Genomic DNA, 16427 nt, shown 5'->3' on the forward strand with positions numbered 1-16427 from the left:
CCCTCCCTCCCTTCTTTTCTTTTTTCCTTCTTTCCAGGGGACCCAGGAGCCTGAGAATTTTTCAGAGAGTATATTTACTCATAAATCATGATCATTCCACCCCCCACTGCTAAGTTGATGGCTACAGCTTTCCAAGTGAGGAAAAGGATCCTCCAAGTCACCCTCAACATCAGGACAGGTTTTTGCAGAGGGCACTGGGTCCAACAGGTGTCCTCTTACTGAAGAAAGGGGCCCTTTACAGCCACACACTGTAAACAAGACAGGACTGAAGGAGGGGCCTCTTTTATCGTAATTGTTCCGTGCATTTCACGTGCTATGCCAGAGGGTTAGAAGGAAGTTCGAGAGTCCTCTTCTTGTTCCCCAGCCACCTCAGAAAAAAGCTACTCTGCAGCAAAATCTTATTTAGTAGCAAAATATATTTTAATGGAAAGTCATCTTTAAGTAACTGAACAAAAAACGTGTTCCAGGGACTTTCTCAGCAGACAGCAGAGTATGTACATCTGGTGAAGGTGGAGCAGCATCCGTTTAATATAACTTTTATATAGGAAATGCAAGCATATTTAAACAATGGAAACATGTAAGAAAGGACGTCACGAAGAATAACAAAATAGATCACAAAATTAAGAAGTCGACCTCAAGCTTATAAAACAAACACGCCCAAGCACCGTGTTGGTCTTCCTTGGTGTGAGTTCCAGGAGCTACCAGGAGGAGATGACCCTGCTTCGGGAGAGGCGATGGGGGGCGGGGGTGTGTCAAAACCCGGTTCTCCTCCTCCTGAAGAAAGAAAACAACAACATCAACAGCTTCAAGAGGAACGATGAAGTTGAGGTAGGGAGACATTTTGGGTTACTCATGGAGAAGGGGTCAGTAAATTTTAGCCCAGTAGGCATATCTAAAAATACTTGTTAAGGATGAGGGTCATTCCTTGGGAGAAGGAAGGGGCGTGGAAAAATTAAAGTATTAGGAAACATTCTTATCAACTTCAATAGTGATATTGTAGTCAAAAAGCTCAAACATTGGCTGGGTGTCTCTCTCTCTCTTTCTCTCCCTCCCTCCCTCCCTTCTTCTTTCCTTCCTTCCTTCTTTTTGTTATTTTTTTGAGACAGAGTTTCACTATGTAGTTCTGTCTGGCCTGGAACTTGCTCTGTAGACCAGAGTGGCATGGAACTCACAGAGATCCTCCTGTCACTGCCTCTGGAATGCTGGGATTAAAGATGTACACCATTGTACCCTACCTTGCTAGGACATTTTCAATAAAATACATTAAGTTCATTATTTATTCTCTATTTTCTGTTTAAGAATATTATCTTTATCATTTATGTAAATTTTTACTGCTTTTAAATGTTTATGTATTTATTTAATGTGTGCGTGCATGCATGCATAAGTGTACATGCATGTGTGTGTGTGAACATGTGTGTGCCTCTGCCATAGCTCATGTATGGAGGTCAGAGGACAACTTGCAGAAACTGATACTCTTCCTCCAGCATATGTGTCCCAGGAATCAAATTCAGGTCCTCAGTCTTCATAGAAATCATCTCCACCTGCCGAGCCATCTCACCAGCCCTGAATTTTTTTCTTTAATCATGGAAAAGTCTGTCCCAGGCCTTGGGAGGTTGAGGCAGGAGGATCACAAGTTCTATACGCATCACCTTCACACAGGGGCCACATCAGTCTCCATATTGTTCCAGTTTTAGTATGTGGCACTGAAGGGAGCCCAGTACAGTTTATTTATTTATTTATTTTTTATTTTTATTTTTTTCAAGACAGGGTTTCTCTGTGTAGCTTTGTGCCTTTTCTGGGACTCACTTGGTAGCCCAGGCTGGCCTCGAACTCACAGAGATCCACCTGGCTCTGCCTCCCGAGTGCTGGGATTAAAGGCGTGCGCCCGGTCAGTACAGTTTATTTTTGAGATCTCTTCTTCTTCATGCTCTGGGTTTAGTGAAGGTTTGGAGAGAATACCTAGATATACCGTGATTAGCAAAGTTTACACTACAGCTAGAGATATCTTTGGGCTCTTCTTGAACTTCTATCGTCCCTGAAATACAGTTGAGTTGTAGCACAGTGTTTGTTTTGGGCTGTCTTACCTGGAGCAATCGTGTCCTGTCCAGGCTGAGAGACAATGGCACCGGTTTGGTCTTACGCATTTCCCACCATTTAAGCAGGGAGACTGGCAAACAGCTGTTATTGAAAAAAAAAATGCATGAATTCACTTAGTCAATGCTTAGACATTCTGAAGATGTCACAGAAGCTCATGGGTAGGATTTGCCCTTTCTTTCCACTGAGCCACCACTGACCACTCGTCACATACCTTACATCCATATGTGGCGTCCCCTCCCCTCCCCCTGCTGAGCTATTCCGGGGGTGTTTCACACCAAGCCCCCGCATTAAATTTCACCACACTAAGATCAGCTTTACTGATCATGTCAAGCCCCCTGGGTTGTCTTCTTAAATACTTTATTACTATTTTAATGTGTGCAACCAGTTTGGCACTTTGTTCTGAGCTCTAAGTTTTTCATGCACTCAGTTAATCTGTGGCTCTCGGAGTGGGGGTGGGGGCAGCAAGAAACTCTAAATTGATTTAATCAGACACCAGCTGACAGGAGAATAAATCTGTCACACAGAGTGCTCGGAACAACACATGAGGCTGGAGAGACAGTTCAGTGGTCAAGGGTATTGGCTATTCTTCCAGAGGATCCAAGTTTGATTCCCATTATCCACAAGGGGGATCACAATCATCTGTGACTCCATTTCTAGAGGATGTGATGCCCCCCTCTTGCCTCCTCAGGCATCAGGCCTGAAAGTGGTACACAGACATATATGCACACAAAACACTCGTACACATAAAACAGGCACCCTAGTCCTTTGTGTTTGACCAGGAGACACATTTCATGCTTTTTTTAGACAAAACAACAAACAAACAAACAAACAAACAAACCAGCATTAATCAGAATTAAAGAACTTTCATTAGGGCTAAAATTAAAATTAGTCACGATAAACCTCGAAAGAATGCCCAAAGATCAGCTACACAGGTGCCTTTTCCACAAGCCCACAAACTCGTCATGTGCACAAGTCTGGTCGTTAAACACCATGGAGTCCAGTCTGTCTAAGAAATACTGCCAGGATGCGAAGTACCTGAACATGCGTCCCACGTACGCCAAACTTGCGGCAGTAGCTGTATTTTTCACCATGCTGATAGTGTATGTGCGGTTTTGGTGGCTGTGAGGTGGAGTGAGCCTAGTCACTGGGAAGGGAGAACCTAGAACCCAGCAGGTGTGTGTTTCCAGGGAACTGAGCTCACAGGGCTGTGTATTAGAACCCAGTGGAACTTCTGCCTCTAAAGACCTTGCAAGAAAAGACCTGTCCTGAAAAGGAAAGGTGGCGCCTTGTTTAAGGAAGCTTAACCCGTGTGGAAGTCTCTTTGGGGGCAGGGACTTCCTCTGGGGCTAAGCCAGATGTATTAGGGAACAGTAGATTGTTTTGTTTCTTTCCCTCCAAGTACATTTGTAAGACAGAAGAACTGGGGCGTTCTCTCTCTGATGGAGCCATCAGTGACATTTAAGGTAGCCAACCATGTTAGCAACACCCTGAAATTCCCTCTAAAGAAGGCTCACTTTGATCGACATTCCCTTGTTGGTGACATTTGTGGTTGACTTTAAAGTGAAACTCAAAGTATGTGAAGGTTGATTGCTTTGATGCACGGATTCTGTGTGTTGGCCACTGTAGGAAGTTGACCTTCGTTACTTTCCTTTTGTATTTTGCTTATTGCACAGTTGCTTTGGCGTTAAATCAGTTACATTAATATGCCTTGAAATTACATAGTATTGCTTAAAAAAAAACCACCATGGAGTCTAAAAACTGATAAAAGTCCATTGACTATCGGTTAAACCTGTCATGAGGGAAGGTGAGTCCATACAGGAACTGTCAGGGGAGAACCGGGCATGAGTTTTATTTTAGTGCAGTGAGGCAGGCCCTTTCCTAAATGAAATCCCATCCTTCGTAAAATACAGTGAGGGGCTGGAGAGATGGCTCAGCAGTTAAGAGCACTGGTTGCTCTTCCAGAGAATCCAGGTTCAATTCCCAGTACCCGAATGGCAGCTTGCGATTGTCTGTAACTCCATTTCCAAGGGATCTGGCACCCTCACATAGACATGTATGCAGGTTAAAAACACCAATGCACACAAAATAAAAAAAAAAATAAATAAAAATAAAATAGAGTGAACTGTCTCGGCACAAGACCAGGGGTGAAGAGGAGAAGGGAGACGTAAACACGAGGCTGGCCCCTTGCAGGAGCCTCTTGCTAAGCAAGAGTAAGAGCAGGTCAGCAGAGTACACTTATTTGCAATTTAATCAGAAAAGAAAAATTGAGACAAACAGAATAAAGCCCAGCAAAAAATAAAACCAGAACATTCCAGTCCAAGACCCCACAGTTTCTGTTTGTGGAGATAAGACATCGGGACTCTCTCAGGAGCACACTGCTTGGTGGCCCCTGGCTGGAGTCATCACCAGCAGTATTTTCATTTCCCAACTGCTTCCTCCTTCCTTCTTATGCCCGTGTGGGCCGCCCACTCATGTGTGTCTTCTGCACAGCCCCGTTTCCTCCCCGATTAAATGCCTTTTATTGATGATGTACAAATCTGTCTTCAATCTAGATGTGTCTGCTGGGAACCCGAACTATCGTGTGACGGCCGTTCAGACCCCTGCCCTTGTGTGTCCCAGATTCCTCAAGTTCAACGCCTTGCCTAGACACCAACCTGTTTTCCCTGGCTCTTCTAGTTCAGTAAATGGCATCTGTTGTAGAATATTTTTTTAAGGTGTGTTGCCTTTGTTTGTGTTGCATTTGTTTAACTCTGTGAAGCTGTGTTACTGTGTCTGTCTAAAACACCTGATGGTCTAATAAGAGCTGAATGGCCAATAACAAGGCAGGAGAAAGGATAAGCGGGGCTGGCAGGCAGAGAGAATGTACAGAAAGAGAAATCTGGGGAAAAGTAGGAAGACGTAGCCAGAGAAGGAGGAAGACATCAGGGGCCAGCCATCCTGCCACACAGGAAGCCATGGAGTAAGAGTGAAAGTAAGATATACAAAAGAAAGGGGAAAAGCCCAGAGGCAAAAGGTAGACAGAGATAATTTAAAGTTAAGAAAAGCTGGCAAGAAACAAGCCAAGCTAAGGCCGGACATTCATAATTAAGAATAAACCTTCGTGTGTGATTGATTTGGGAGCTGGGTGGTGGGCCCCCCAAAAGAGCAAAAACAAACTCCAGCAGGCATTGGTTTCAATTCTCGAGGCCAAACTGGAATGAGCAGAATCACTTCCCTTATACCTGTACACCGCCCCTCCCCACCATATCTGTGACCAAGGAGCAGTGTTCTACTTTTCCAGCTTGTCACAGAGCCACCTTTTTTTTTTTTTTTTTTTTGGTTATAATTTTTCTAGGTTTTGTTACTTGTCTACAGTGTACCTATAACTTCCTGTCTAATCTCTTACTGCTGCCAAAACTACATTTTCCTTAAAAAAAAAAAAAACTTTTTAAGTATGTGGGTGGTTTGTCTGCGTGTATGTTTGTGCACCGTGTGTTTGCTGGGTGCTTACAGAGGCCAGGAAAGGGCATAGGATCCCCTGGAACTGCAGTTACAGACAGTTGGGAGCCACTATGTGGGTGCTGAAAATTGGAGCCCAGTCCTCTGAAAGAACAGCCAGTGTGCCTTAACCACTGAGCCATCTTTCCAGTTTCTACTCATTACCATATATTATTCCTGCCTAAACCCCGCCAGGGCTCCTATGCTCTTACCGCATAGTCTAGCACCTTGAATTTGCCACATGCATTTCCTAACTTGATGCTGTCCATCTTTCCAGCCATGCCCCTGTGTTCTTTTGTGGCTTCTGTCAGATGTGGTGAGTTGCAGTTACACAACAGTGTGTACCTATGCACCTGCATGCTCCATGCCTTTGAGTGGAATGATCATCCAGTGACTCTTAATTAGTGATGGTTGGCCTGGAAATGGAACTAAGAACCAACTAGTAGATACTGGATAGGATCCAGAGAAGAGGTCTTTTACTGGCTAATGGGATGTAGCAGGGTGTGAGAGACATTGTTCAGGAAGGATCGAGGAGAGCTGATGATGTAGATGGTGTTCTTTGGTGCATTCTCTGGAAAGGCGTTTCTCAGGGGTGATCTAATTCAGTGTTTGGAACTGGTCACATGGTGGTCCTGAGACATTCTTGAGAATGGCTGGTATCATTCTTGGACTTTCAGTCCAAGTTTAGCCCATCAGTGTCTCCTATGGTTTCATGAAACCAAACCATTAAGAAAACGAACCGGGGGAGGAAGCCTACCTGTATGACAGCGGGACCCAGTCCAGCCTGCAGGGCAGTCACACTGATAAGGGGCCACGCAGCGCCCGCCATTCAAACAGGGAAGTATGCATATTGCTGAAAGACAAAACAAAATGACCAGAACAGATAAAAATGTGTTGACAAAGGATTTGATCACAGCACCCAGGTTCAGGCCTGCTCAAATGTTCAAAATCCATTTTGCTGGAGGGGAAACTTGGTGTGGCTCACTCGAGGCTCTTCCTTCCCCGTATGCACCCTCCTTACTAAGGACTATTGCCGGGAAAGCGCAATCAGGTGGGAGTCTGCTCCTGACTCAGGTGTAACCACGGAGGCCAAACACACGGTTTCCTTGAGGGCACTCCGTCCCTGTGTTTGCTAAGTGCTTTGCTTTCACTCTTTGCAACATAAGCAAAACGAACTCCATTGATGTCAGTTCGAATTTCTTTTGAGAATTGTGTGAAATGCCGTGAGAGGATTCGGCTGCCTCAGGCTTTCTTCTTGAACTACCTGTGAGAATGGGCGATGGCCGGGCTGTACTAGAGGCTCTTGTTTGTAATGTTTTGGTAATAGGACAACTCACTCCTTATTTCCTAGGAACCGAGGCCTGATGGTTACAGGTCAGACGTTCCCCTCCATCCTCCAGAGCAATCACTCCCTCTAGAAGAGGCAGAGGCTGTTTCAAGTATGTGAGATCATTGCCTTGAGTGGACTAGGAACTAAGCACAGACTCTCAGGTCCCATCTCTGGTCAACTGAACCAGACAGTCTGGAGCTTAAAGCCTCTGCAAGATGACTTCTATGCCAGTTAAAGTCTGTGCCGCCCCTGCTAGATGCGGAAGGGCAGGCATATGCTCAGCAAGCTAAGCTAGCCAATCCTGGCATGTGGCTGGGGCACCCCAGGGTCTGTGGACCCTCGGTATTATGGCGGTGAAGCCTGGGAGCCAGCCCCACATGAAAAGGAATGAAGAGGGGGAGGGAAAAAACCTGACACTTCTTTTTTCTTAGCCACTGTGAAGATACTTGATTTGATAACAGCGGTTACTCATTTTCCTTTAAAAAACAGTTGAGAAAGTCACATGAAGTTTTAGAGTTGGCCTTGTGTCTAGGGGGAAAGAACCCGACTGGTCTAACCTGACTGCTGTCACACCAAAGCCTCAGCATGGCCTATCCATACAGGAAACTGTCTGATCCTGACACATTAGGACATTGAAATTGTCAACTTTAGACATTAAAAGTCATTTCAAACAACTTACTGAGGGCCACCGGCACGGCTCAGGAGGTAAAAGCCCTTGCCAGGCAAACCTGGTCACCTGGGTGTGAGCCCCAGGACCCCGGGGGGAAGGGGAGAACCGGCTCCTGAGAGTTGTCCTCTGACCGCCACACGTGCTCCATGGCACATGCGTGTACACAAACAATTAAATAAAAAATTCAAAGTAGTTATTGATACGCCCCGATAAGCTAAGCATATTTTAAGTAAAGATAAAAATTCTGTTAATTTATTAAATAATGTATAGATTAGGACTTCTGATTTCCCCTATTTTCTTAATTAGGAGTGACTTTCGCATGACCAAGAGCCATGGTGGGCTCACGACTTCCCTGAAAGGCCCAGTGCTCTGGGATGCCGCACAGTCATTCCAACTGGAGCCAAGGCTGCCCTGGTTATCACTGAACTGAGGTAAGGGAAGAGAGCGCTGTGGCAGGATCACCAGCCCCTCCCTAACAAGAGCCTGGTGCTGAGCACCAGGAGGCATGTGAGACTTTAGATGAGGCAGCTGCACACTGAACGTTATAGATATTGTAGCTAGATCTTCTGCAGCCTAGTAATCTATGAGTGTAGCTCTGTACACTCAGGTCTGCAGCAAGGATTTGAGACCATCAGTTCTGCAGGGCAGTGAAGGCATTCCCAGGAACTATTGTAAGCCAGCAGCTTCTCAGCAAATGATGGGGTGCAAAGAAACATTCAAGGACAGACTCACGCTCTTCGCAGAGACGCCCCATCCAGCCGTCTGGGCAGGAACAAGCATTTGGACGTTGGCAGACACCTCCATTCTGACATGGGAACCGACAGACAGCTGGAAAGAAACAAGGTGATTCATAATTCCAGGGAATTTGGGAAAGTTGATACTAGACAGCAGGATTTCTCATTCACAAGTCATAAATGGTGCAGGCTTTAGAGAACAGAAATACAGTTAAACACCAAGAAAGAATTTCAACATATGAGGAGAGGCACGAGTTGTTGGCTGTTACCATGACACCTGCCCCCATCTTTATGGAGGTGAACTAGACAAATGCAAACTGTATTGACAACTTAGAACTTGATAGTCTGTTTTATGCACGTGTTATAAAAGAAGCACAGTCAAGCCAATTACTGTTTGTTAGCACACATAATTACCAGTTCTTTCTCCCCCTCTTCCTTCCTCTTCTTTCCCTCCCTCCTTCCCTCCCTCCCTCCCTCCCTTCATTCCCCCCTGCAAATTTCAAAACTGCAGTATGATACTGTTAACTGTAGCAGAAATGCATCAGATGTGTTCTTCAGAGTGTGTTCATCTCAGCTAATGAAACTCTGTATTCTGTGACTAATGTTTATATGCCTCTTCCCTCAGGGCTTGAACCACCATTGCACCACACAGCTCTCTGAGTCTGACCACTTTAGACTATATTTTCAGTAACATAGTCCTTGGTTTTTAGCAAATGGTTTTACAATGAATGAAACAACCGTGATTTCAAAAACCATTCAGATGTTAGGAAAGTATCAGCTTTAGAGGAGTGTACTTGGAGATCTTGTTATCTTTTTTTTTTTACATTTTTTTTTTGAGACTGGGTTTCTCTCTGTAGCTTTGGAGCCTGTCCTGAATCTCACTCTGTGGACCAGGCTGTCCTCAAACTCACAGAGATCCACCTGTCTCTGCCTCCTGGGTGCTGGGATTAGAGGCATGTACCACTACCACCCAGCTTACCTTTTTTCTATTTTGAGCACATTTTCAAAAAAGTAAAATTGCAAGTTATGGAAAATGATACAGCTGTTAAGCCAAATTTAAGACCAAGGAAAATCAAAGTGATCTGCATACTAATTGTTGGTCATATTGACCTCTGTACACATTTCTCTGCAGCATCACTTGGAAATGATCAAATATTCTCTTACCTCTGCAAATAGGAGATGATGTCCATGTTCCATTTTCTAGGCATACACTCCTCAGGGCACCTTCTAGCATATACCCACTGTAACAGGAGTAGGTGATCATGTCCCCATATTGGTAATGGACACCCCGAGCAATCGCATTTTCTACATGATTTGGAGGACCACATGAAATTTCTATAGGAAGACACAAATAACAATTGAGCCTGTACAACTAACCAAGATTGAGAGCACAACCTTACCATGAAGACTGAAATCAGTTTAAGGATCATAGATAAAATACATACAAAAAATATTTCCACCTGTATAATGTCTAGAATACTCAGAACTGAAAGCATAATCTGCCATTTTAGTTGAATTAGATTACAATACCACAGGGTCTTCATCCTGTGACTCAAATGTCCAGGCTGAGCTATTTGAAACCCAAGGAAAGACAGGTGGTAGAGAACAAGGATGAGCTGTTGTACCTCGCCAGAGAGGTGGCTGCCAGAGGTCTAAACAGAACGCTTATCAAATTAGCACAGGGCAAAATGAGCATCGTAGCCTGTGGATTATGAAATGTTCTGTTACTGCTTAGAACAGCACCGGCAGCCTAAGAGCTCAGTATGCGTTTAGAAAATGAATGGGCGCCAACAATAGCCTGTGGCTGAGGGAATCTGTGTTAGATTAAGTAACCGTCCTTTTTTCAAGTATATTTAAATCAAGATTATTATAGCTGTTTTGCTTTGAAGATTTTTTAAAAAAATGTCTCAAGATAATTCTGTGGTGCACTGAGGACTGGGCTGAACTCGGTATTCTACTGTGTGTCTAATTTGTGTAAATCTAACAGGTGTTCAGACTGTTAGATTTTGTACCTGCTTACAAAAGTCATTTTGTTATCATGCTCTCATTAAGATTTAGTAGAGGAAATAATACATTTGTGTGATGTTTCTACATTTCCTTTTCCTTCTCGGCTAGATGAAATGCCTCTGTTGTATCAGAGACTGGGAAGAAATAAATGTCATGCTTTCTTTGCTCAGATCAGGAGGGAAGGACAGACACATGGTCTAACAAGCCTCCTGTGAGCTGTATCATGAGGACAGAAACCATGCTGTAAAAACACCAAGGTACATATACCTGTGCTTAGAGCTGTCAAGGTATGAACCACAGTGAAGTGGTATTTGTACCATGCTAGAGAGTGCTGGTGGGCCAGAAGGGGAAGGTTTCTAACTGGGGCAACAGCCTATAGCAAGATCACAGGGAACTGATGGTTGCCTTATAGCAGTTTGATAATCAAAGCATCTATATGGGAGTCTTCTGGGGTTTTAAGTACACATTTCTGGGGTTTCTAACTTGGGAACCTGCATTTTACATACCCACTCTGGGTGATTCTCATGTGCATTAAATTTAATCTCTTATTTGTAGGGATTAATATGAGAAGCAGGTAGTCAGGAGGAGGAAGGTTATTGCCTAGACAAAGGAAGGATGTGTGGTTTTAATCCAAAGACTTCCTGTCTGATAGAAAATGTGAAAGAGGCTGGAGGATTAGCAATCATGGAAACCGTCTCCTCTCCAAGGCAACTTGTGGCCCACTCTAGAATACCGAACGCCATCAGGCATGCACAGAAGAAGCATTTGTACCAAACACACGTCTCTTCCTGCTCTTACTTCCAGTGCTCTGAATGGCAAGCATCAGGGAGCCAAGAACCAAGGTGAAGATGTGTGGGCAGAATGAGGCCACTTGGCCCGATTCCCTTCAGGCAGGTGGCTTCAAACCAGACCAGGAGACCAAAGAGAAATTTAATGTACACTCAGTTACTTCTTTCCCTTTCCTTAGTGGGACATTCTTAAGTGTCTGGGAATCAAATCCTAGCTAAAAATACAGTGTGGAATTTTCTGGCTTAAAAAAACAAAAAACAACAACAACAAAAAGACACACACAGTCTAATGCTGCAGTAGCCTGGCTGCTAGCTAAAAATTCTGGAGGTGGGGATGTCAAGCTATGGGCACTTCTTCCCATCTAGAGAAACTGCTGATACAGCATGTATCAACTGATTTCTAGTTGAAAACAAACCCAGGAGAAAAGTAGTATTACTACTTTAACAAATGAGAATTCTTAGACAAAGAATTCATGGCATTCATGTAAGTTTACAGTTAAAATTTTGGAGGCTAGAATTCAAACCTAGTCTTCATGTGCATATGTCTTGTTTCATTAATTGGAGCACAAGTGTTTTGAAATGGAATACATCTGGGGCAAAATATTCTTATGTCATGTAGCCTAGCGCCTTGCATTTTGTTAGACCCAATGAACATTTTTATTGACTGCTGTTGACAGAGTAGCTGGGGAAACAAGGGAGTCAAGAGGTAGGATGTCGGATGTGGAGATGTTTAGAGTGGAAACGGGGTAAGAGATGTCAGGAGAGAATCATAGTTAGCAGGGTAAGTCTCTAGATTGCAGAAGGCAGTGTGGCAACATGGATGGATTCACAAGGTGCTGGGCCAGCAGTTCTCAAGTTATGGCTCCTGGACCAGCAGTGTTTCTCTGCTTACTCAGCACTGTGAACAGAATACCCGTCAGGAATGGCCTGAGAGATGAAAGGCTTATCTTGGCTCGTGGTTCCACATGGTTCAGTCCATGGTTGTTGAGCTCCTGTGCTTGGACAGATAGTTGTGACCATGGAACCACGTGGCAATAGTGATTCTTTACTTCACAGCAGTTGAGAGCGCGAGAGGAAGAGGCTGGGGACAAGGTCCTGCCCCAGGAACCTACCTCCTCCAGCTGGGCCTCACCACCTAAAGTTTCTAGAACTCAAAATACTGCTGCTAGCAGGGAACCAAGCATGCAAAACACAAGTAAATGAGGAGCATTTCCTATTCAAACTATAACAATCTCCGCAAGCAACCCCCAGGAATTGTTAGAAATCGATGCTGCCGGGCCTCATCCAAAAACCCAGAACCAGAAACTGGAAAGTGGAGCCCAGCGATCCGTGTCCCAGTGAGCTCTTGGGGTTCTACTGATGCAGGCTCAAGGGTGAAAACCACCTCAGGGTAATTTTTGTTTGCATAAAGTACTCACAGCCCATTAAAGGATAATGTGAAGACTTTGGCGACGTGGAGGAAAATATATATTTTAAGCTTAGTGTCATGCTTTTTCTCCGAAGAGCACATTTTGACAAATCTACTCAGTGAATCCTAATCTCCTAATCAGGGAGGTTTTAGTTTGGTCTGGAAAATCCATTTTTAAAAAAATATTCAGTATTCAAACATTTTAAACACCAGTGCAGGAGATAACTAAAATAGTGCAGAGATCTAACTATAAACAATTCATTACTTCATTGAAAATAATTTCAGAGGATTGCAGAGATGGCTCGGGGTTATGAGCGTCTACTGCTCTCGCAGACCCAGGTTCAGTTCCCAGCACCTGCATGGTGACTCACAATCATCAATAAGTGCAATTACAGGGGATCCAATGTGCCTTCTTAGGCACCCGACACACCCATGGTGCACATACACACATACAGGCAAATGACTCATACATATAAAAATGAACAAATATTTAAAAACATTGTTGTAAACAGAATCAAGCATTAATTAAAACAAAAACAACCCCCCGCCCCGAAACTTCACAGGGCCAGAAACATGGCTCAGCAGGTAAAAGTACTTGTGAGGCATGTGTGACAATCTGAGTTGGATCCTTCGTACCTGACTGTCCTCTGACCTCCTCCTCCACATGTATGCTTTAAGTTATACCTGTTCTCTCTCTCTCTCTCTATCTCTCTCTCTCTCTCTCTCTCTCTCTCTCTCTCTCTCTCTCTCTCTCTCTCTCTCTCTCTTTCTCTCTCCTTCCTCTCTCTTCCTCCTCCCTCCCTCCCGCTTTCCTCTTCCCATTCCCACACTAATAGTAAATAAAATATACTTTTTTTTTAAAAGGAAAAAACCCTCAGAAATCTAGGAGAACCTTCTACACTACATGGCCCTCACTGGGCTCTGCCCGTTGACTTACTTTCACATTTGGAGTTGGTCTGTGTCCATGTCTCATCAGGGTTGCAGGTGATGACGCCATCGCCTTTGAGCAGGAAGCCTTCCCTACACTTGATAGACACGTTCTGGTTGACGTAAAACTCCCTCTCAGAAAGCAGAGAATTCTCGGGAATCACGAAAGGGACAGGGCATGGATTTGCTGTAAAAAGGAAGGCAGATGCTCACTGAGTAGCTCTCTCTCCCTAATTCCTCTCTTTAAAGACAGCAGAACATGATTGGCCAGCAGAACACCGATTCTCAATGACAGTAACAATACGGATATTTGAAAAAATTTCCAGCAACCTGGTCTGAAACTTACATCCCTCCTGACTCAGCCCACCATGGCCAGCAAAAGGTTTAACAGCTTAGAACTTCAAACATTAAGCACACATTTGCTTCACTCCACATGAAATTATTTGTGCAGATTAAAAGTCAGGTATCTAAGAAATCAAGGACCACATTGAGTATCCCCTCAATATTTGATGGATGCCAACAGCATGATAAATTCTGTGGAACTCCTTTCTGTTACCAAACATCCTTCAGAGGGGATGGACGCAGACAGCCCTCAGACATTGCTGTGTGAGTGTAGCCTGACTTCAGACCTGTACTGTGAGGAGCCAAATGACAGAACTGCACAGTGAGTTTGGGGGCCGATGAGGGAAACGGGATGCTCCCACAGTTCCGAGGGAAACACAGGAAGTGACGCTAGTGTTCAGTTTGTTCAGAGCAAGTGTGTGTCCTACGTTGACACAGGCTTCAGGCTATTTCAGTTTTTCTGATTTTAAGTGGGTTGAAAACAAGTCACGCTGAGGTAGGGTGCTTCTTAATTCTAAAGGCTCCACTGTGCACTTCGATTCTTTTAACAACAGCCAGAAGCCTTCTCAAGTTGTATTCCTGTGGCATTCTTTTCATTACAGTGGCCACATTCTCTCTAATTACCACATTTATGTTTTATAGTAACATTGGTCTTTAACCATATCTTCTTCCTTCCTTCCTTCCTTCCTTCCTTCCTTCCTTCCTTCCTTCCTTCCTTCCTTCCTTCCTTCCTTCCTTCCTTCCTTCCTTCCTTCCTTCCTTTCTCCTTCCTTTCTTTCTCCCAATAGAATTCACAATATCTTCATTTCAAAATACTTTCACAAATTTGTATTTTCTCTAAATGCCTGCATTTATACTCAGTCAAGGTATCTGATAAAAGCTGATTCTTAGACAGACTGCTATAACATACTACAAGCAGAGATTTAAAATATCCCATAAAGTTGGGCTTAATGGCCAGAGGTGGCTTTCCCTGGACCAATCTCACTTATCAGTGTTTCCCCTTCATTTAAGAAACATGGGAAGCTAATTGGGAAACCAAATGTGATTAAAACAGCTCTTCAAGTCAACACACACGTTTGCAGAGGGGCATCAGGGGACTCCAGGTTCCATTTTCAGTGCAGTGTGCCTCGGGGGACCCTTCCAAGGTGTAGCCTCTGTGGCAGGAAAACAGCAGGCTGAGTCCAGATGTGGTGTTTTCCATGACAGCCTTCCCATTCAGAAACTCAGTTGGAGCCTCACATCTGTTCTCTGAAAGGAAGAATAAAGCCCTGTATTAAATGATTCCCCAAATGCCCTTTGCTTCTTTTGCTATAGTTGCTGAAGGTATTTTGTATCGTGTATGTGTGTGTGAGTTGTGCACACACACATGGACTATTAATGTATATTATATACCCACACACACACATATATACATACCTAACACACATATGCCTACTTATAAATGAAACAAGTAACATTTATTGATATAGAAAAAACATACTGTATATTTCTGTTGGATTACCACATGCTCCAAGTGAAGATTGCTGTTTAGTCCTTTGTAATTCATTTATGTATTTTGCTAATAGTGATGGATTTGGTAGGGGTTTGGATGAACATATGCATGAAATAAAGGGATGTTATGGGCTGTGGACTTACCATATGATACTAGTTTCACTATTTTTTTTTTATAACACTTGGTTTGTAAGACCAGATTAAAATACAGGATTCTCAAACAAGGTGTGTAAAAACATTCTTCCCTCTGACCTTCTTCAAGCTCATGGTTCTCCATTCTTGCTATTTTCCCACTGTACTTTACTTTCTCGTGGATTACTCTTGTTTTATAAGCAGTATGAACAAGTTTGAACAGGATTCCAGGTGCCTCTGATGCTGCCAGTCGGGGCTGTGCTTTTGAGAAACACTGGTCAAGGGCACCCTACTGATACACACAGCTCCCTTGAAATCTGATAACACATAGGAGCAAGCTCAATAATTTCATGGCTTATGTAAGGATTTACAGATCAGGTTCTCACTATCTATACTTGCATCTCCACAAATATTTGTGGCTTTGCATATACCTAAAAAGTGCATAAATAACAGATATCAAAATATTAATAGTTTTTACTCTGAGCGGTGACCTTAAAAATATGTTCCTGATTTGTGTTGTCTGATTTCTTGAAATTTATTTGTATGACTAATAACTTAAAATGAGCACTCATAAACACATGAAGACGTGTGGAATTCCTCTTCGTTCTCAGCTCCTAATCACTGCACACACAAACACTTTTGAACACGAGCAGTTTAGATAGCATGCTCCTGGGGTGGAGATATGCAAGTTCAGCACATGACATAAACTTGTATAAAATGCCTTTATGTAATGATGCATGTATAATGAACATATGAAATGAAAAACATTTTAAAAGTGATATGTAAATAGAGAATGTTAAACGTTTGGGACTATATTATATTTTGACATATGTGATTTAATTCAGCTATTAAATAAAATATATTTGAATTCAAAAGAAACAAACTGGGATAATTTAAAAAAAAAGAAATGTTATTATGGACTGCCCCAAGTCCTAAACAAATGTATTTTTTGTGACTTGAGATGGTACTGAATATTTAAAAATGTTTTCATGATAGTGTTTACCCAAGTTTTTGAGAACAAAAA

At 43.3% G+C, this 16427-nt stretch overlaps 1 protein-coding gene across 1 annotated transcript in view; it reads right to left on the reverse strand.

The window, feature by feature from the left end:
• Positions 1-398: 398 nt before the first annotated feature.
• Svep1 (sushi, von Willebrand factor type A, EGF and pentraxin domain containing 1) overlaps positions 399-16427 on the reverse strand; it is a 179470-nt gene continuing 163441 nt past the window's right edge. The window contains exons 42-48 of the mRNA XM_006985289.4: positions 14855-15028; positions 13449-13625; positions 9473-9643; positions 8307-8402; positions 6332-6427; positions 2085-2178; positions 399-774 (exon numbers count right to left, since the gene is read on the reverse strand). Of these exons, the coding sequence (XP_006985351.1) occupies positions 753-774; positions 2085-2178; positions 6332-6427; positions 8307-8402; positions 9473-9643; positions 13449-13625; positions 14855-15028 (830 nt within the window). The 3' untranslated portion in view covers positions 399-752. The remainder of the gene's footprint in view (positions 775-2084; positions 2179-6331; positions 6428-8306; positions 8403-9472; positions 9644-13448; positions 13626-14854; positions 15029-16427) is intronic.

Source organism: Peromyscus maniculatus, chromosome 2 (assembly GCF_049852395.1).
Source record: "Peromyscus maniculatus bairdii isolate BWxNUB_F1_BW_parent chromosome 2, HU_Pman_BW_mat_3.1, whole genome shotgun sequence".
Classification (NCBI taxonomy): Eukaryota; Metazoa; Chordata; class Mammalia; order Rodentia; family Cricetidae; genus Peromyscus; species Peromyscus maniculatus.